The sequence below is a fragment of the Equus caballus genome, chromosome 18 (genome assembly GCF_041296265.1).
Source record: "Equus caballus isolate H_3958 breed thoroughbred chromosome 18, TB-T2T, whole genome shotgun sequence".
Lineage (NCBI taxonomy): Eukaryota > Metazoa > Chordata > Mammalia > Perissodactyla > Equidae > Equus > Equus caballus.
In genome coordinates, this window is record NC_091701.1 from 71,981,036 (window position 1) to 71,997,227 (window position 16,192).

Consider the following 16,192-nt stretch of genomic DNA (forward strand, 5'->3'; position numbering starts at 1 on the left):
GAGCCACAACTAAAAATACACAACTATGTACTGGGGGACTTTGGGGAGAAAAAAGGAAAAAATAAAATCTTTAAAAAAAAAAATAATAATGGTTTCTCCTACATTTGTCTGCTGAATTGGTAATTTTTCAAAAATGTATAGCTTGTCAGTGGTCAGCACACTATGGCCCATGGGCCAAATCAGCCTGCTTTTGTAAATTAAGTATTACTAGAACACAGCCTCCTGGTTCGTTTATGTATTTGTATATGGCTGCTTTTGTGCCATAATGGCAGTATTGAGTAGTTGCCATAGAGACTGTACTGCCAAAAAACCTAAAATATTAACTGTCTGGCCCTTTTGAGTCTGCCAACCCCTGGATCCGGCTCTCAATCTTCTATCATTATTTGATAGGTTGCTGTTATTTAAAATACATTTTCCTAGAACCCATATGAGTAAAATATTTTAGTAGAAAAGCATTCAGTCAAATGTCAATTCCTAGGTGGTAACCTGAGTTCTCAGGTGTTCTTCACCTAAATAGTGCAGAAGCGTCTCATCTCTCCTGCTCCCTGTTTTCTCTCTGTAGGAGGAGTAGCCCCCTTCTTATGCTTGCAGTTGGAATGGGAGCCCTTGGCCTTTAACCTAACTTGCACATTGTTTCTACTTACGTAGCATTTCTCACTTGAGCTTCCCTAAGTCAAAAGGTGATTGTGTCTTCCTTGTACCTCCTTCAGAGCAGAAGATGCTTCATATTTATTTTCAAGCCTTCTCTCTGCCTCTGTCTCCTTTCCTCCGCCTCTTTCCCCTCTCCTCCCACTCCAGTGCAGGGTTGCGTGTTGACGGGCCTGTGAACAGACGTTTGGGTATAATAGCTCTCAGTGTGCCCTGCTGAAGATGAGTCGTCACTTTATTCTCTTCACCTGTGGGGAAGTGTACTTTACACTCTGTTATAGAGGAGCATAGCCTCTTGATGGAGGGAGCTACGGAAAGAATGATTTATAGAATAATTTATGACTTGTTATCACATTGCAAAACAATAAGATCAGTAAAACAATCTAATGTTAGGAAAACATGTAGTTATAATGCAGTATTTAATTATTACATAATTATGTATAAAATGACATATAACAAAATAGAGAACGATTAGATTTGTGTATTATATATACTATATATACCATCAAGCAATGAAATCATGTTTTCTATTCCCATGGATCTTTTTTAGTGTAGAATTTCAGCTTTGAAACATACTTTTTAAAGATTTTTGTTGTAAATTAGGATACTCTTAGTTTTTTTTAAAGTGAATAATTTATATATAACCAGTATAAATAAAGTGTTTATTTCCAAGAAAATAATTATACCAATTAAAAAAAACTGAAGAAATCAGAAAGGTACACTCAAATCAAATCACTGAAAGAGATTTTGAGGAAATATGTTCTTTAAATTCACTGTAAATGTAACATCATATAATACATAATTTATAATTTATAGAACAAATGTTAAAGCTTTTTCTGTGGTGGTTTTTACCTAAATACAAATACTTGAAAGTTTTATTGAGGCTAAAATATAAACTTTCTTAGTTAACAGATAAGTATGTAAGAGTCTTATTAGTTCAGTGGATGCTTCTATTTTCCCTAAAAAAGAAATGAATGTTAGGGGTCATGTTAATTTTAATTATGGCTTTTTTTTAAAGAAACAAATACATAAAATATATAGAGAAAAAACTTTTTAAATTTAGAAAACAGAAGAAATTGCAAAAAAATTTGTAGGTTTTATTGCATGTCCATGAACACATCTATATACAAAAGGGGAGGCATTAATCAAAATAAAAAGGCACTGGACAGAACTGAAGATGTTTTTTGCAGAAAATAGCACCAAGTCATGTTATGTAAAAGCTCATATATGTTGATGAAAATATTGAGACACCAGGAATAATTTTAAAAGTATAAATAAAAATAAGGCAAGATCTTTAACTTATTCCAAAATTAGTAATATGAGGTACTAATGAGAATGCTGTGACCATGCTGCTGGTGGCAGTATAACCAAACTTAATTTCTCTAGAAACCAGTTTGGAAGTATGTAACGAGACCTGAAAAGTGTTAAAATTTTTGTAGCCTTCTTGGAATTATCTAAGTAAGTAACCAAAAATAATAGCACAAGTTGGAATTAAAATGATTGCATATTGTGATTAAAACCCTACAAACAAATGCTTGTGAAAATCTTAAAACTGTAAGTAATTCATTTTCTTCCACATGTGACATAATGTGATTTTTGTTTAACAAAAACTTTTAAGATTTATAATTGCTGACTTGAGTTTTTTCAATCAAAGTTATACATGAATGTAATTTAAAGAATTAAAGTTCTGTAAAGTTTTCAGGGGAAAGAAAAAAATCAGTTCCTCATCTTCCTTCTTTGATATACTTCTGCCCAGCGAGACAAAGAACTCTTTAGTTCCTTTTGCTGATTGTTTTGCCATTAGTTGCCATGTCTCCAACATGTGCATTATTTCTTGTTGATTTTCAATTTTAGTCATTATCTGTTTAATGGAAGATGAGGATTTAGCACTTTTCCCACCTCTCCTGTACCTTCCCATTTCCCATATTCCAGTTTCTCAGTACAAAATTATATTGTAATTTTGGTTTAGAACAGTATTGAGTGTTATACTTTTATGACTCTGTTATTTACAACTGAGCCATTGTAATAAACTGTTACGTTTCCTTTCCTGCACAGCTTTCTTTTTTCTGGCATTAATAATTTTAGTTTTTCTCTTTTTCTCTGTGCCTATATATGACAAAATTTACCCCAGCTCTGTGTATCTGAATGTAGCTCTGTAAAAAAAGGAATGTGCCCTAAGAACACTATGTTTACAGCAGAATTTATGTAGTTTTCTTATATATTGGGCATTCTTAAACTTGCTAATAAAGATGGATTGATAATTGATAATGAAATCGATAGTTTGCTAGTAAAAGGTAAGTAGCTTTGACATTTGAATTACACTTTTGTAAGATTCTGCTAAATGGCAAAACTAAACCATTTCACTTCATTCAGCAAATAAGAGGACCTTGATGGCTTAAAATAACTATAAGGACAGCTAAAATTAATCAGACAAAGCTTTCCTGGTAGGGAAGAAGTAGCCTGTGTTGTCTGCGGTATCAAAAAATGTTAATGTTGTAAAAAGATTACCCTGGATATTCTGATTTTTTTTTCCCCTGACCTCATGGAAAGAAAGGTTTATTTTAACTGGCAGTGTTTATGAATGGCAAGCTGGTGCAAAATCAGGAGCGTGTAACAGTGACAAGAGGCTGAAAATGGAAAACACAAGGGAAAGAGTGAAGATGGATGGAGTGATAAAGTTTGAAGCAGTGGCAGTAGCTCTTAGAATGAAGGCACCTGCGGGTCATGATGAGTCAGAAGAGAACACAGCTCTGTAGGTGGAAGGGAGAAGGCATGTGTGTCTAATTCAGGTCCTATGGTTAGCTCTCTGTCTTTGTGATGCATGTTGTGGAGATTTCTATGCTTTTGCAGTGGAAAGAGATTGAAGCCTATTTACTGAAAGGGTAGCTAAAATCGTCAACGTTTTCGTAGCTTCAGAAGGCATCACAGTATTTTGTGACTGATAAAGGCAGCCCAGCTAGTACATTTACTAATCTTAGACGTTCTTTGTATTCACAAGCAGCAGAACAGACACAGGAACATCATAGGTGGTTTTCTACAATATGGTTCAAGCTGCCTGTAAAGAAAGCTTGTAAAGCAGACATTTCAGATAGTTGTTTTGCATTTAATGAGAAAATGGAGGTTTGTCCATGAGTGTTTAGAATACAATAAAGATGGATTTGATGTGTTGTTGCTTGATTTGGTACATTAAATAAAGGCTCAGATGTTTATACTCTCCTAAAAAAAAAAGTTAATGAAACAGGAGCAGCACTGAATTATGCCCAAGTTCAGTTAGCATGCAGCTACTATTTTTATATGAATGAGTCTCAGTGGAAGTATTAGAGACTGTCTGAATTGTGCTTATTTTGGGGGAAGAGCTACATTGGCATTCCAAGCTGAGACTATGGCATTAGTAGATTAGATAGCTGGTGAAGTGGGGAAATGAAAAAGCAGACCTTGAAGCTTTAAGAGGATTTTGTGGTCCCTGCTGAGGACTCATTACTGAAATAATTTTATGCTTTGAAAAGTTTTGTGATGTCAATGAAACTGGTATGCTGTGGTGGTTTTTTTCTAACTTCTCGAATACTAGTGAATTGTAGAATAGTGCCTCCTCCAATCTAGAGTTGGTCTTGGATGTACGAATGCTGCACAGGCTCTTGGAATATTTTTGAAAGCATTCTTTCAAAGGAGTCAAAGGGACTTTTTCCCCCTGGTTCTACACTTTGTGGAAGTTAAGTGAAAGATGTATAATACCGCGTCTGATAGTGCTAACACCTTAGGTTAATACACTTAATTGCTTTGCAAAGCAGTTTCATATACGTTATTCCATCAATGGATAAGTGTAGGTGCTGTTTCCCCTGTTTTGCAGAAAGGAAACGGACAGTGCTGGGATGATCTAGAGATGAAGGTTTCTGACTCCTGGTACCTATACAGAATGCTGAATTCAGTGGATATATCAGAAATGGAATTTAAAACGGGTCCAATTTATATTCCTATTAATAGCTTTCACTTAAATAGCATTTAAACATTACAAATAAAATGGAAAAACATGTAAACCTTTTACCACTTAAAAAAGTACACGTCTTATTTTCTTTGGTTCTCATAATTACTGTGAAATAGAACAGGGATTAATAGCCCTGCTTTAGAAGTGGGAATAAGGCTTAAAGAGGTTCAGTGACTTGGCAAACCCCTCACAGCTAGTGAGTGGGATCTTGGACCCCTAGACTAGTGTTTCTTCAGTATGCAGGCAGTCTCACTGCTTCTCAGTCATTTTGTGTGCACTGCTGTTGAATCACAGAGGAAACGAAGTTGATATCTGACTACCCGTTCCTGTCAATATGGATAAAGATTGATGAGGGCATTCAGTGATACAAATACCAGTTGTGTTTATGTGATTCAGGATATAAATTAAACTAATTTCTACCATTATTTGAAGTTCTGTAATGAAATCTTTAAAAAAATGAAATCCTTTGTGAAATTAGGATACTATGTACATTTATTAAATGGATTTTCACATTGTTTACTTAGGCCTGGATCTGTAATCCAGGTCGAGGGTTTTAGTGATTTCTCTTTTCGTTTCTACCTCATTGATCTTCAAAATACCAATCTGGAACATTGAAATGGCTAGTTTTAAAACCTAAGCAATGTATAGTATTTTTTTCTATAATTATTAGTTTGAATATCTTTTCTATAATTATTAGTTTGAAATATTAATTTGAATATATGTAATATTGTTTAATGACCAGGACATGGTCTGAAAAACGTATCATTAGGTGATTTTGTCATGTGAACATTACAGTGTGCACTTACACAAACATAAATGGTATCACCTACTACACACCTGGGCTTTATGGTCCTAATCTTGGGACCACTGTCGTATATGCAGCCCCTCATTGACTGGAACGTTATGCGGTGAATGACTGTATATATGTATATATAGTGTGTGTGTGTGTGTGTACGTATGTACGAGACAGACAGAAACAGAATTAAAATACAGATAGTAACTTTTGGTTCTTTCAATTGGTCTTCAGTTTCTTTTAAAAAAATACCCCTTTGAGTAAAAGTCTAGTTTTTTTTTAATTGAATGAGTTGAGTAGATTACACACAGTATGAAGTTAGTTGGCCTCTTCAGTAACAAGAACCTAGTGCTGGAAATGGAATTGTTTTAGTGTTTATCAGTCACTTTTTTTTTTAAAGATTTTATTTTTTTCCTTTTTCTCCCCAAAGCCCCCCAGTACATAGTTGTATATTCTTCGTTGTGGGTCCTTCTAGTTGTGGCATGTGGGACGCCACCTTAGCGTGGTTTGATGAGCGGTTCCACGTCCGCGCCCAGGATTCAAACCAACGAAACACTGGGCCGCCTGCAGCGGAGCGCGCGAACTTAACCACTTGGCCATGGGGCCAGCCCCTATCAGTCACTTTTCTTATTTCAAGCAATCATTTTGTTAAATAATCTGATGATATTCTTATTGACTTTTTTTTATGTTGACTGTAAGTATTAGAGACAATTTCTTTTTTCCTTTAAAAATGTTTTGGATAGGTTACTTTAGTAATTATCTCAAAGTAAAGAGCCCTTGACTTTCAAGTGAGGGCAGTGCCACAAACTTAAAATATCACCTTAATCATACTGTATACCTTCTCTGGGTCTTACTTTATATACAGAAATCTAAGAGTGTTTAGCTAGATATATTGAACAATCTTTTCATCTTAAACTTTCTCTGATTCTGTTATGTTCATCTATATGAAATAAAGATAATATTTTTCTTTAGACAAAATATCAAAGGATCTGTAATGTTAGCAATTAGTGTATATTTCCGATTTTGTTCTTGGTACAAGTGTTTAATTTTATTTATTTAAAAATTTAAAAATTTGTAATTTGGCATTTTCCGTAGGAAAGACTACAACAGAAAGCATGTAATTAAAGATGTTTGTAAGCGCCTAAAGAAGAACTTGCTACGGAGAATATCAACCCCAATTACTTCGATTTAAGCATCTAGTTAACCAAATTTTCTCTTAAGCATAATCCTATATTTTGTCATGCAAGATCCTTTGGTTACCAATGATAACTTTTTTTCTTTCTGGCTAAAAAAATGGATTTTCTACCATGGTGTTTTTAAGAGTGCTTGCAAAAACTGGGGAAATTAGAATAAGGTCTGTATTTTAGTTAATAGTATTATATAAATACAGTTTCCTTGTTTTGAAAATGCACTATGATTATGTAAAATGTTATTGGGGAAAATTGAGTAAAGAGTGCATGGAAACTCTGAACTATTTTTATAACTTCCTGTGAATCTTAGTTTAAAATAAAAAGTTGAAAAAATAAATTCCTCTTTGGGGATGATTAAATATGGGTCTATTTCTAGAAGCTGCATGTTACTGAATTTGCTAATTGAGGGTTGAAATATATGTGCTTCACGTAGGGATTAGAAATCGTTTTGTTTGAAATATGACATGCCCTCAGAAAAGTACCCAAATGTTAAGTGTAAACCTTGACACATTTTCATGAATTGAACAAATCCATTTAACCAGCACCCACGTGAAGAAATAAAACATTAATAGCAACCCAGAATTCCCCTCATGATTCTTCCTGGTCACTTCCCGTACCAGAGTATAACCGCTATTCTCACTAAATATTTAGTTCTGATGTTAATGTTAAAATATTAGTGAATCTCATTTTTTCTTTGCATCCAAAGTAAAATATTTGTTTCAGAAATAGTATAATTCACTAGCACAATGATTAAATAACTTAATTATAAATTAACCCGACCCTTACTGTAGAAATTATACAATGATAGAATACTTTAACTTTTAACTGTGATGATATACTGGAAATCAATAATAAAAGATGAAATTAAATGTGTAGTGACAACTGCTAGCTGTTTTCCAGAATCCATTCTTCCTTTTTTGTGTAGTCAGTTTATACGTAGATTTCTGTAGCACCCAGAAGTCTTAGGTAAATAACTCAATATGTATTGCTGAATTGAAAAACATATTCAGTTATAAAACATTCTTAATGCACAAAGCTTGGAAAATTCCAGAACACAAGAGACAATAGACTGTGTTGGCCAGGGCAAAGCTGAGTCCTATAAAGGCCAGTTTTTGGGTTGAGTGGTATATGGACTTAGGCAACATTTCCCCCATTCCTGTCTCTACCCTGAAGATCCTCCTTGTCCTGTGCATAGAAAAGAATCCTTAATTTTCATAGAATGCTTGGGAAATATCCTAAGTTGTTCATGAGACTGTATTTCCCAGTCTCCTTATAGCTGATTGAGGCCATGTGACTAATTTCTTGCCAATGGAATGTGACGAGTGATACATGCAACCTCTGCTTCATTTGTTGCTTCAGAAGAAATTTCTGAACCTAGACTTCCCTTCTTTCTGTTTTACCACTGGCTGGAGTAGCACTGGGTAAGGCTGATGTGTCGCAGAATGACTGGAGCAGAGCTGCTCGCAGACCTGGAGCAGTCACCTTGGATTATTTTTGAGGGAGAAATAAAGCTTGTTTCTTAAGCTGCAGCCCTTGGGGAGAGGTCTCTTTGCAATAGCTGCTTAGTCTATGCTAATACATGCTTCATTCAGATGATTCTTAAGCACACATTTGCTATAATGGTTCTAAAGTTGCAAAGTTTCTGAATGATTTACATAAAAAATTAGTTAACACAAGTTTAATATTAACCTTGTGATGTCACTCATGTACTCGCATTCCTGTGATGCTCTCTTGAATATACATAATTAGAGGACTCCAGATGTTTAGAATCTTGCAGTGAACAAATTGGGTACTGTACATTTGAAAAATAGAGGGGCCAGCCTGGTGGCGTGGTAGTTAAGTTCACCCGCTCCGCTTCAGTGGCCCAGGGTTCGCAGGTTCAGATCCCAGGCATGGATCTAGCACTGCTCATCAAGCCACGCTGTGGTGGCATCCCACATAAAATAGAAGAAGATTGGCACAGCTTTTAGCTCAGTGACAATCTTCCTCAAGCAAAAAGAGGAAGATTGGCAACAGATGTTAACTCAGGGCCAATCTTCCTCACACACAAAAAAATAGAGACAAATGACAATGTAAAGCTCTTCAGACCATCCAGAGTTTTTGTGTTTCATGGAGTCATTCATTTGATGTTGCCTGATCAACGTATACTTATGTTTTATTTCCACCACTGGCACTTATGCATTTGACAGTAGGATAATGTGCACTGAAGAAACTGCAAGATGTTTACATATCAGATGAATGGAGCAACATTCACTGAGAATGTCACCTTTCACTAGCCTCTTCTAGTGGAAAGCCCAAGGTAACTGCAGGGAGTGTAAAATTGTCCTCTCTCTATTTAATAGTGATTGTCTTAATTAGCCTTGCCTTTTCATCTTCATTAGTGTCCAAGTAAAATTGATATATTTTAAATGGTGACTTTATCAGTGAGACTGTACAAGAAACTGAAGTGTTTGGATTACAAAACAAAATCTAAATGTAGTTTTGGAATTAAAATATTTTTTGGAGACTATTTTTAAAATTTTGAACTCACATATGCCACATATAATTCAACCTAATTTATTCAGGTAATCATAACATTCAGTTGACTAAAATATTTTAAATAAATGGAAGTGTTTGATAATTTATTTGTGTAGGTAGTGGTTCTCAACCTATCTTGCATCCGACTCGCTAGGAAGACAGGATAAAACATTGCTCAGCCCTACTGCCAGAGTTCCTAATGTAGTAGGTCTGGGTGGGGTGCAAGAATTTACGTTTCTAACAAGTTGCCAGGTAACCGAGATGCTGCTGTCACTGCTGCTGCTACAACTGCACTTTGATTAATCACTGGTAGAGGTTATGTGATGTCTTTTCATACTTGGAGAAAAGTACATAGAAGAATAGAACAACCACCGGCCTCCCATTATGCTGCTTGAACAAGTATTAAATGTTTCTTCACGTTGCTTCAGATCCCCTTCCTTTTAAAAACATAGAACACTGCAGATGCAGTTGAATATATACATTCCCTCCGGCCTCTGATTCCTCTCCTCTTCCTGAAAAGAAAACCACTCTCCAGAACGTGATCTCCCCCTGTTAGGCTCTTGCTACCTGTATATATGTCCCCAAAGTAAAGTATTTTGCATGTTTTAAATTCTGTATAAGTATAAATGACAGGACTTGTGACTTTTTGCTATTTATTTATTTTGAGGAAGATTAGCCCTGAGCTAACATCCACCGCCAGTACTCCTCTATCTTGTATGTGGGATGCCTGCCACATCATAGCTTGATAATCGATGCATAGGTCTGTGCTCAGAATCTGAACTGGTGAGCTCTGGGCCGCCAAAACGGAGTGCACAAACTTAACCACTGCACCACCAGGCCGGTCCCACAATTTATTTTTTAAATTATGTTTCTGAGATTTGTGCATGTTATATATTCCTTCATAGTCATACATTTATAACTGCAGTTAATCTTTAATTGCAGAAATATGCCACATTTATTTTATCCATTCTTCCACTGATGGGCATATAGGTTTGTTGCAGGCACTATGGGATACGTAATCATCAGCCATTCCTCATCTACCTCCTTTTTCCTTGCTGTGTGACCCCCATGTTCTGTAAGTATTCCCTTTCCCGGATACGTAGGAAAGGTGGCTTCTTCCAGTCCCGAGGGGATGAGTGTGGCTTTGTCTAAGCTGATCGTGGTAATTTCTTCCTGTGCCAGTTGTTGGTTTTGGCGTTCGTATGTAGTATAGCCTCATCAAAAACATGAAAAGGGAAATCTGGAAGGGACTTTAGGGAAAGATTTTTTTCCTTGGATAAAGGGAAAGACATGAAGATAAATCTTCCACCTTTGGATTTGGTTGTGCAAGGATAGAATTATGCCAACAGCAGTTTCTTGACCCTCTGAGGGGACAAATCTGAGGATGAGAGAGCTTGAGTTTTTGATAGGGTAATTGTCTTGGAACCGCCCATTTCTCCCAACTTCTTTTTATGTGAAATTTTCCTCCTTGTTTTAACCACTTTTAGTTGAGTGTTCTGCTGTTTGCAACCAAAGCATCCTGTTACAAGGTGGTTAAATCAACAGTACTGCAATAAAGATTCTGAAGTTTGTTTCCTGTGCCTAAGTGTAAGAGTTTCTCTAGGATAAATAGATAGGAGTGGAATTTTCGGGCTATGGAACGTGTTCATATTTAGCTTTGGTAGATGTCAATTGCTTCCCAAAATGGTTGTACCAATATATTCCCACCAGCAGGGTAAGAGGGTGAGGTAGTTTCTATTTCTCTACATTAGGTCTTTGCTTAACACCTGCTTTTGTCAGATAGTAATTTTTGCCTGTTACTGATTTGGTACCTCATCTAGATTGTTAGTAATCCTGTTGCTGCTCAACCAGCTGTCTTGTTTATGTCCTTTGTGTAGTTATCTATGTAATATTGGAGTTTTTTCTGAATTTATATATATATATGTTTTATATATTCTGGATACTGATTTTTTTTTTCTAAGATTTTATTTTTTTCTTTTTCTCCCCAAAGCCCCCCAGTACGTAGTTGTGTATTTTTAGTTGTGGGTCCTTCCAGTTGTGGCATGTGGGATGCTACCTCAGCATGGCTTGATGAACGGTGCTGTGTCCGCACCCAGGATTCAAACTGGCGAAACCCTGGGCCACCAGAGCTGAGCATGCGAACTTAACCACTCGGCCACGGGGCCGGCCCCTGGATACTGATTGTTTACGTGCATCTTTTATCTATACGCATTGCCAATATCTTCCCGTGTATGGCTTGTCATAAGCTTTGTTTATGGTGTTCTTTTTTTTTTTTTTCTATTTTTTTCTCCCAAATCCCCCCAGTACGTGGTTGTATATTTTAGTTGTCGGTCCTTCTAGTTCTGGCATGTGGGACACCGTCTCACTGTGGCCTGACGAGCAGTGCCATGTCCGCGCCCAGGATCCAAACCGGCGAAACCCTGGGCCACCAAAGCGGAGTGCACAAACTTAACCACTCGGCCACAGGGCTGGTCCCTATGGTGTTCTTTATGGTAGGGCAATATTTAAAGAATTTAGTTTAATTAAACTAATCAAAACTTTTTCCTTTAACGTTTGTATTTTGTTTCTCTTATTTAAAAAAATATTTCCCTATCCTCAGGTCATGATATTCTTCTATATTTTCTTCTAAAACTTAAGAATTTTGCTTTTTATATTTAGATCTTTAATCCTCTTGGAATTGACTTTTGTGTATGGTGTGAGGAAGAACTATTTTCTCACAATCAATGTTGCTGATTCTCCTTTTGAACTCTTCTGCTCCTCTGGTCTGTTTATCTGGCCCTGTGCCAGTTCTCTGTTAACTTTAGTTAGTGTAACTTTGTGAAAAGAAGTCTTTATCTCTTTGCTAAATCTTCTGAATTGTCTCGGTTGTCCTTGGATTTTTGCTCTTCTATATGAATTTTTGGATGAACTTGTATAGTCTCAATAAAAACAAATAGCTACCAGGATTTTGGTTGACACTGAATTGGATTTGTTGTATACACTTGGGAAGACTGCATGTCTCATGGTATTGATCTCGTCTATGTGGGTGATGTCTCTCTGGTTTCTGCAGCTCTTCTTTAAGGTCCTTCAATAATGGCTTATAAATTTCTCCTTTTAATCGTCTTATTTTGTTTATTTCTAGAAACCTTATAATTTTTGTTTATAATTACATTTTCTAGTTGGTCTTTACTGGAGAAAATTTGATTTTAGAAAAACTTTTAAATTGAAATACAATATGTACAGAAAAATACACAGAGTATAAGTACAACAAATTATCACAAAAAAATTATACGTATTTGTATAACCAGTTTTCAAGTCAAGAAAGAGAACATTACTACACTTTGCAATCCCAATTATTGCCTGCACTTTTCTTTTCAAAAAGTAATCATTATTTTGGTTTAGTTTTGCTCGTTTTAAACTTGATATAAATAGAAATATACACTGTACAGAATCATACAATATTTCTTTAGTGTTATATTTTGCTCATGTAGTACTTATAGAGATTCATTTGTGTTAATGTGTGAAGTCATAATTTTCATTCCTGTGTAGTATTCCACTGTTAGATAATTTTGTTTTATTTATCCATTCTGCTGTTGATAAACATTTGGCCTTTTTCCTGTTTTGAACTATGATGAATGATGATCAGGTGAATTTTCATGTTCGTGTCTTTTGGTGTTCCGGTACCTGCATTTCTGTTGAGCGTATACCCCAAAGTAGAATTGCTTTGTGAGTGGATATGCTTACGTTCAACTTCTGGCAGATCCTGCCAAACAGTTTTCCAAAGGATACCAATCATACATACCAATCAGCAGTGTATGCAAGTTCCAGTTGACCCCGTATTTTTGCCTACATCTTTTATATTTTATTTATTCTGCTTGGTATATAGTATTATCTAATTGTGATTTAATTTACATTTCTCTGATGACTATTGAGGTTGTGAATCTTTTCATATGCTTCTTGGTAATTTGACTATCCTCTTATGAAGTGCCTATTCAAATTTCCTGCCTATTTTTCTATGGAGTTGTCTCATACTTTTCATACTGATTTGTAGAAATTCCTTATATATTATTGACTTGTAACCTTGTGGTAATCTTCTCCCAATCTGTGGCTTGCCCTTTTAGTCTCTTAATTATATCTCTTGATGAACAGAAATTTAATTTTAATGTACTGTACTTGATCAGCCTTTCCTTTAATGCTGTTTGTGTCTTATCTTGAAGGTCTTGAAGCTGGTCTTCCAAATAAATCTTCTCCAGCTGCACTTTCCAGTATAGTAGCCAGTAACCACACGTGACTATTAAGCACTTGAAATATGGCTAGTCTGAATTAAGATGTTCTGTAAGTGTAAAATACATGCCAGATTTCAAAGACATAATATTAAAAAAGAACATAAAAATTGCATTAACAATTTTTATATTGATAACATGTTGAAATGATAATATTTGGGATATAGTAGGTTAGGTAAAATATAGTATGAAAATGACTCTCACCTGTTTATTCTAGAAAACCTTAAAATTGCATAATTGACATGTTATATCTCTGTATTCTAGAAACATGCTGTCCAATGGAACTTTCTGTAATTATGGACGTGTTCTGTTATCTACACTGTCCCGTTATAGTGGCCATGAACTGCATGTGGCTGTTGAGCATTTAAAACGTAGCAGTGGTGACTGAGAAGCTGAATTTTTAATTTAATTGCAGTTTACATTTAAGTAGCCACATGTGGTTAGTGGCTACCATAGTGGACAGCATGTTTCTGGACACAATTGCTTTAATATTTATTGTTTTAGATTTAGGTTTACAATCCATTGGTAATTGATTTTTATATATGGTGTGAGGTGGGGGGTCAAGTTTTATTTATTTATTTTTTCTTGTGTATGGAAATCTAGTTGACCAAACACCAAGGAACAGGGAATCTTTCCTATGTTTAGACGCTGTGTTTTGTTTGTTCTTTACACAAAATACCACGCTATCTTTAGTAACTGGTAGAGTAATTGTTCCTATCTTGTTCCTCAGGAGTGTCTTGGCCATTCTTGGCCCTTTCTGTTTCCACATAAATAAAAAATACCTCATCAGTTTTCACAAAATTACTTCTGGAGTTTTGATTGATTTTACATTGGATCTATATCTCATCCAGTCATGAACATGATATAGCCTTCCGTTTATTTAGGTCTTTCATTTCTCTGAATAATAGTTAATCCTTTTTTTATGTAAAGGTCTCACACATCTTTTGTTAGATTTATTCCTAACTATTTGCTGCTATAAATGATTCTGTTTTCTAATTTCATTTTCTAACTATTGCTGGTGTATAGAAATACAGTTGATTTTAACTTATTGTCCTTATATCCAGCAACTGTACTAAATTAACTTATTCTTATAGATTCTTTTGGATTTTCTTCATAAGCAATCTTGCCATTCGTGAATAATGATAGTTTCCTTTCTTTCTCATTCTTACACATTTTATCATTTTAATTAATCTTCTTACCTTACTGCACTAACCAGGACCTTACGAGCAGGGATCTGCAAACTTTTTTTGTAAAGGACCAGATAGAAAAGGAGCCAACAATTCCTGTATAAATGCATAGGCTCATCAGTGTTGTGCTTAAAGGGGGTCAGAGTAGTCTTGTAGATAAGTCTTGAGCAATTTGTATTTATTCAAAGGACTGTACACAATTTTGATAAATTAAAAGGGGTCATTTTTCTACGGTATTGGAGAAGGAAAGAATGATTTCTAACCATGAAAGAAATGGAGTAAAGCATTTGCCTAATGGATTGGCAACTGCTGGGGAATTTATGATCATTTTGAATGTGCCTAAGTATAAACTAATGCTTGCCTCTCTTTTTAAATCCCTTTAGGAAAAATAGAAATGAAGGTACATATGCACACAAAATTTTGCCTCATTTGTTTGCTGACATTTATTTTCCATCATTGCAACCATTGCCATGAAGAACATGACCATGGTTCTGAAGAGCATCACAGACACCATCGTGGAATGACAGAATCGGAGTCAAGCAAATTTTCAGTGCTGTATGCTGAAAATGAAAAAAAATATTATATTGAAAAACTTTTTGATCGTTATGGTGAAAATGGAAGATTATCCTTTTTTGGTCTGGAGAAACTTTTAACAAACTTGGGCCTTGGAGAGATAAAAGTAGTTGAGATTAATCATGAGGATCTTGGCCACGATCATGTTTCTCATTTAGATATTTTGGCAGTTCAAGAGGGAAAGCATTTTCACTCACATAACCACCAGCATTCCCATAATCATTTAAATTCAGAAAATCAAACTGTGACCAGTATATCAACAAAAAGAAACCACAAGTGTGATCCAGAGAAAGAGACAATTGAAGTATCTGTCAAATCTGATGATAAACATATGCATGACCGTAATCATCGCTTATGTCATCACCATTGTTTGCATCATCACCTCGATCATAACACTACTCGCCATTTTCCTAATGTTTCCATTACTCACAGTGAGCGTGGGGAGCCTGGCCATGAACCTTCAACAGAGACCAATAAAACACAGGAACAATCTGAAAGTAAGCTACCAAAAGGAAAGAGAAAGAAAAATAGGAAGAAAAGCACTGAAAATTCTGAGGTTATTACACCAGGTTTTCCCCCTAACCGTGATCAGGGTGAACAATATGAGCATAATCGGGTCCACAAACCTGATCGTGTACATAACCCAGGTCATTCTCATGTACATCTTCCAGAACATAATGGTCATGATCCTGGTCATGGACACCAAGATCTTGATCCTGATAATGAAGGTGAACTTCGACATACTAGAAAGCGAGAAGCACCACATGTTAAAAAAAGTGCAATTTATTCAGCTGCTAGTCACAAAGATCATAATGAAGATGACCGTCAACATGAGGTAAGTATAAAAAGATAGTTGCAAACAGAAGTAACAGTGGACTGGACTGGTCAATCATATTCAAACTTCTTTCCAGATAATGTTCGCTAACAAAATACATTAAGGAATCAAAATCAGATCTAAGATTTTTATCTGAATTTTCGCTTGCATTATTTGTTTTCAAGTTTGGATCCCTCAAATCTAAGTGTTTAAAAGTTGTTAGAAA

General features: G+C 35.5%; 1 protein-coding gene across 9 annotated transcripts in view; it reads left to right on the forward strand.

The window, feature by feature from the left end:
• SLC39A10 (solute carrier family 39 member 10) overlaps positions 1-16,192 on the forward strand; it is a 123,680-nt gene that overhangs the window by 69,855 nt on the left and 37,633 nt on the right. For 6 of the 9 annotated variants that reach the window (XM_070242075.1, XM_070242080.1, XM_070242079.1 and 3 more), the window contains exon 2: positions 14,963-15,987. In XM_070242075.1, coding sequence (XP_070098176.1) covers positions 14,974-15,987 — 1,014 coding nt within the window. In that variant the 5' untranslated portion in view covers positions 14,963-14,973. Of the gene's footprint in view, positions 1-13,326; positions 13,445-14,962; positions 15,988-16,192 lie in introns of all 9 variants that reach the window. The other 3 variants (XM_070242078.1, XM_070242076.1, XM_070242077.1) reach the window with 1 other exon arrangement.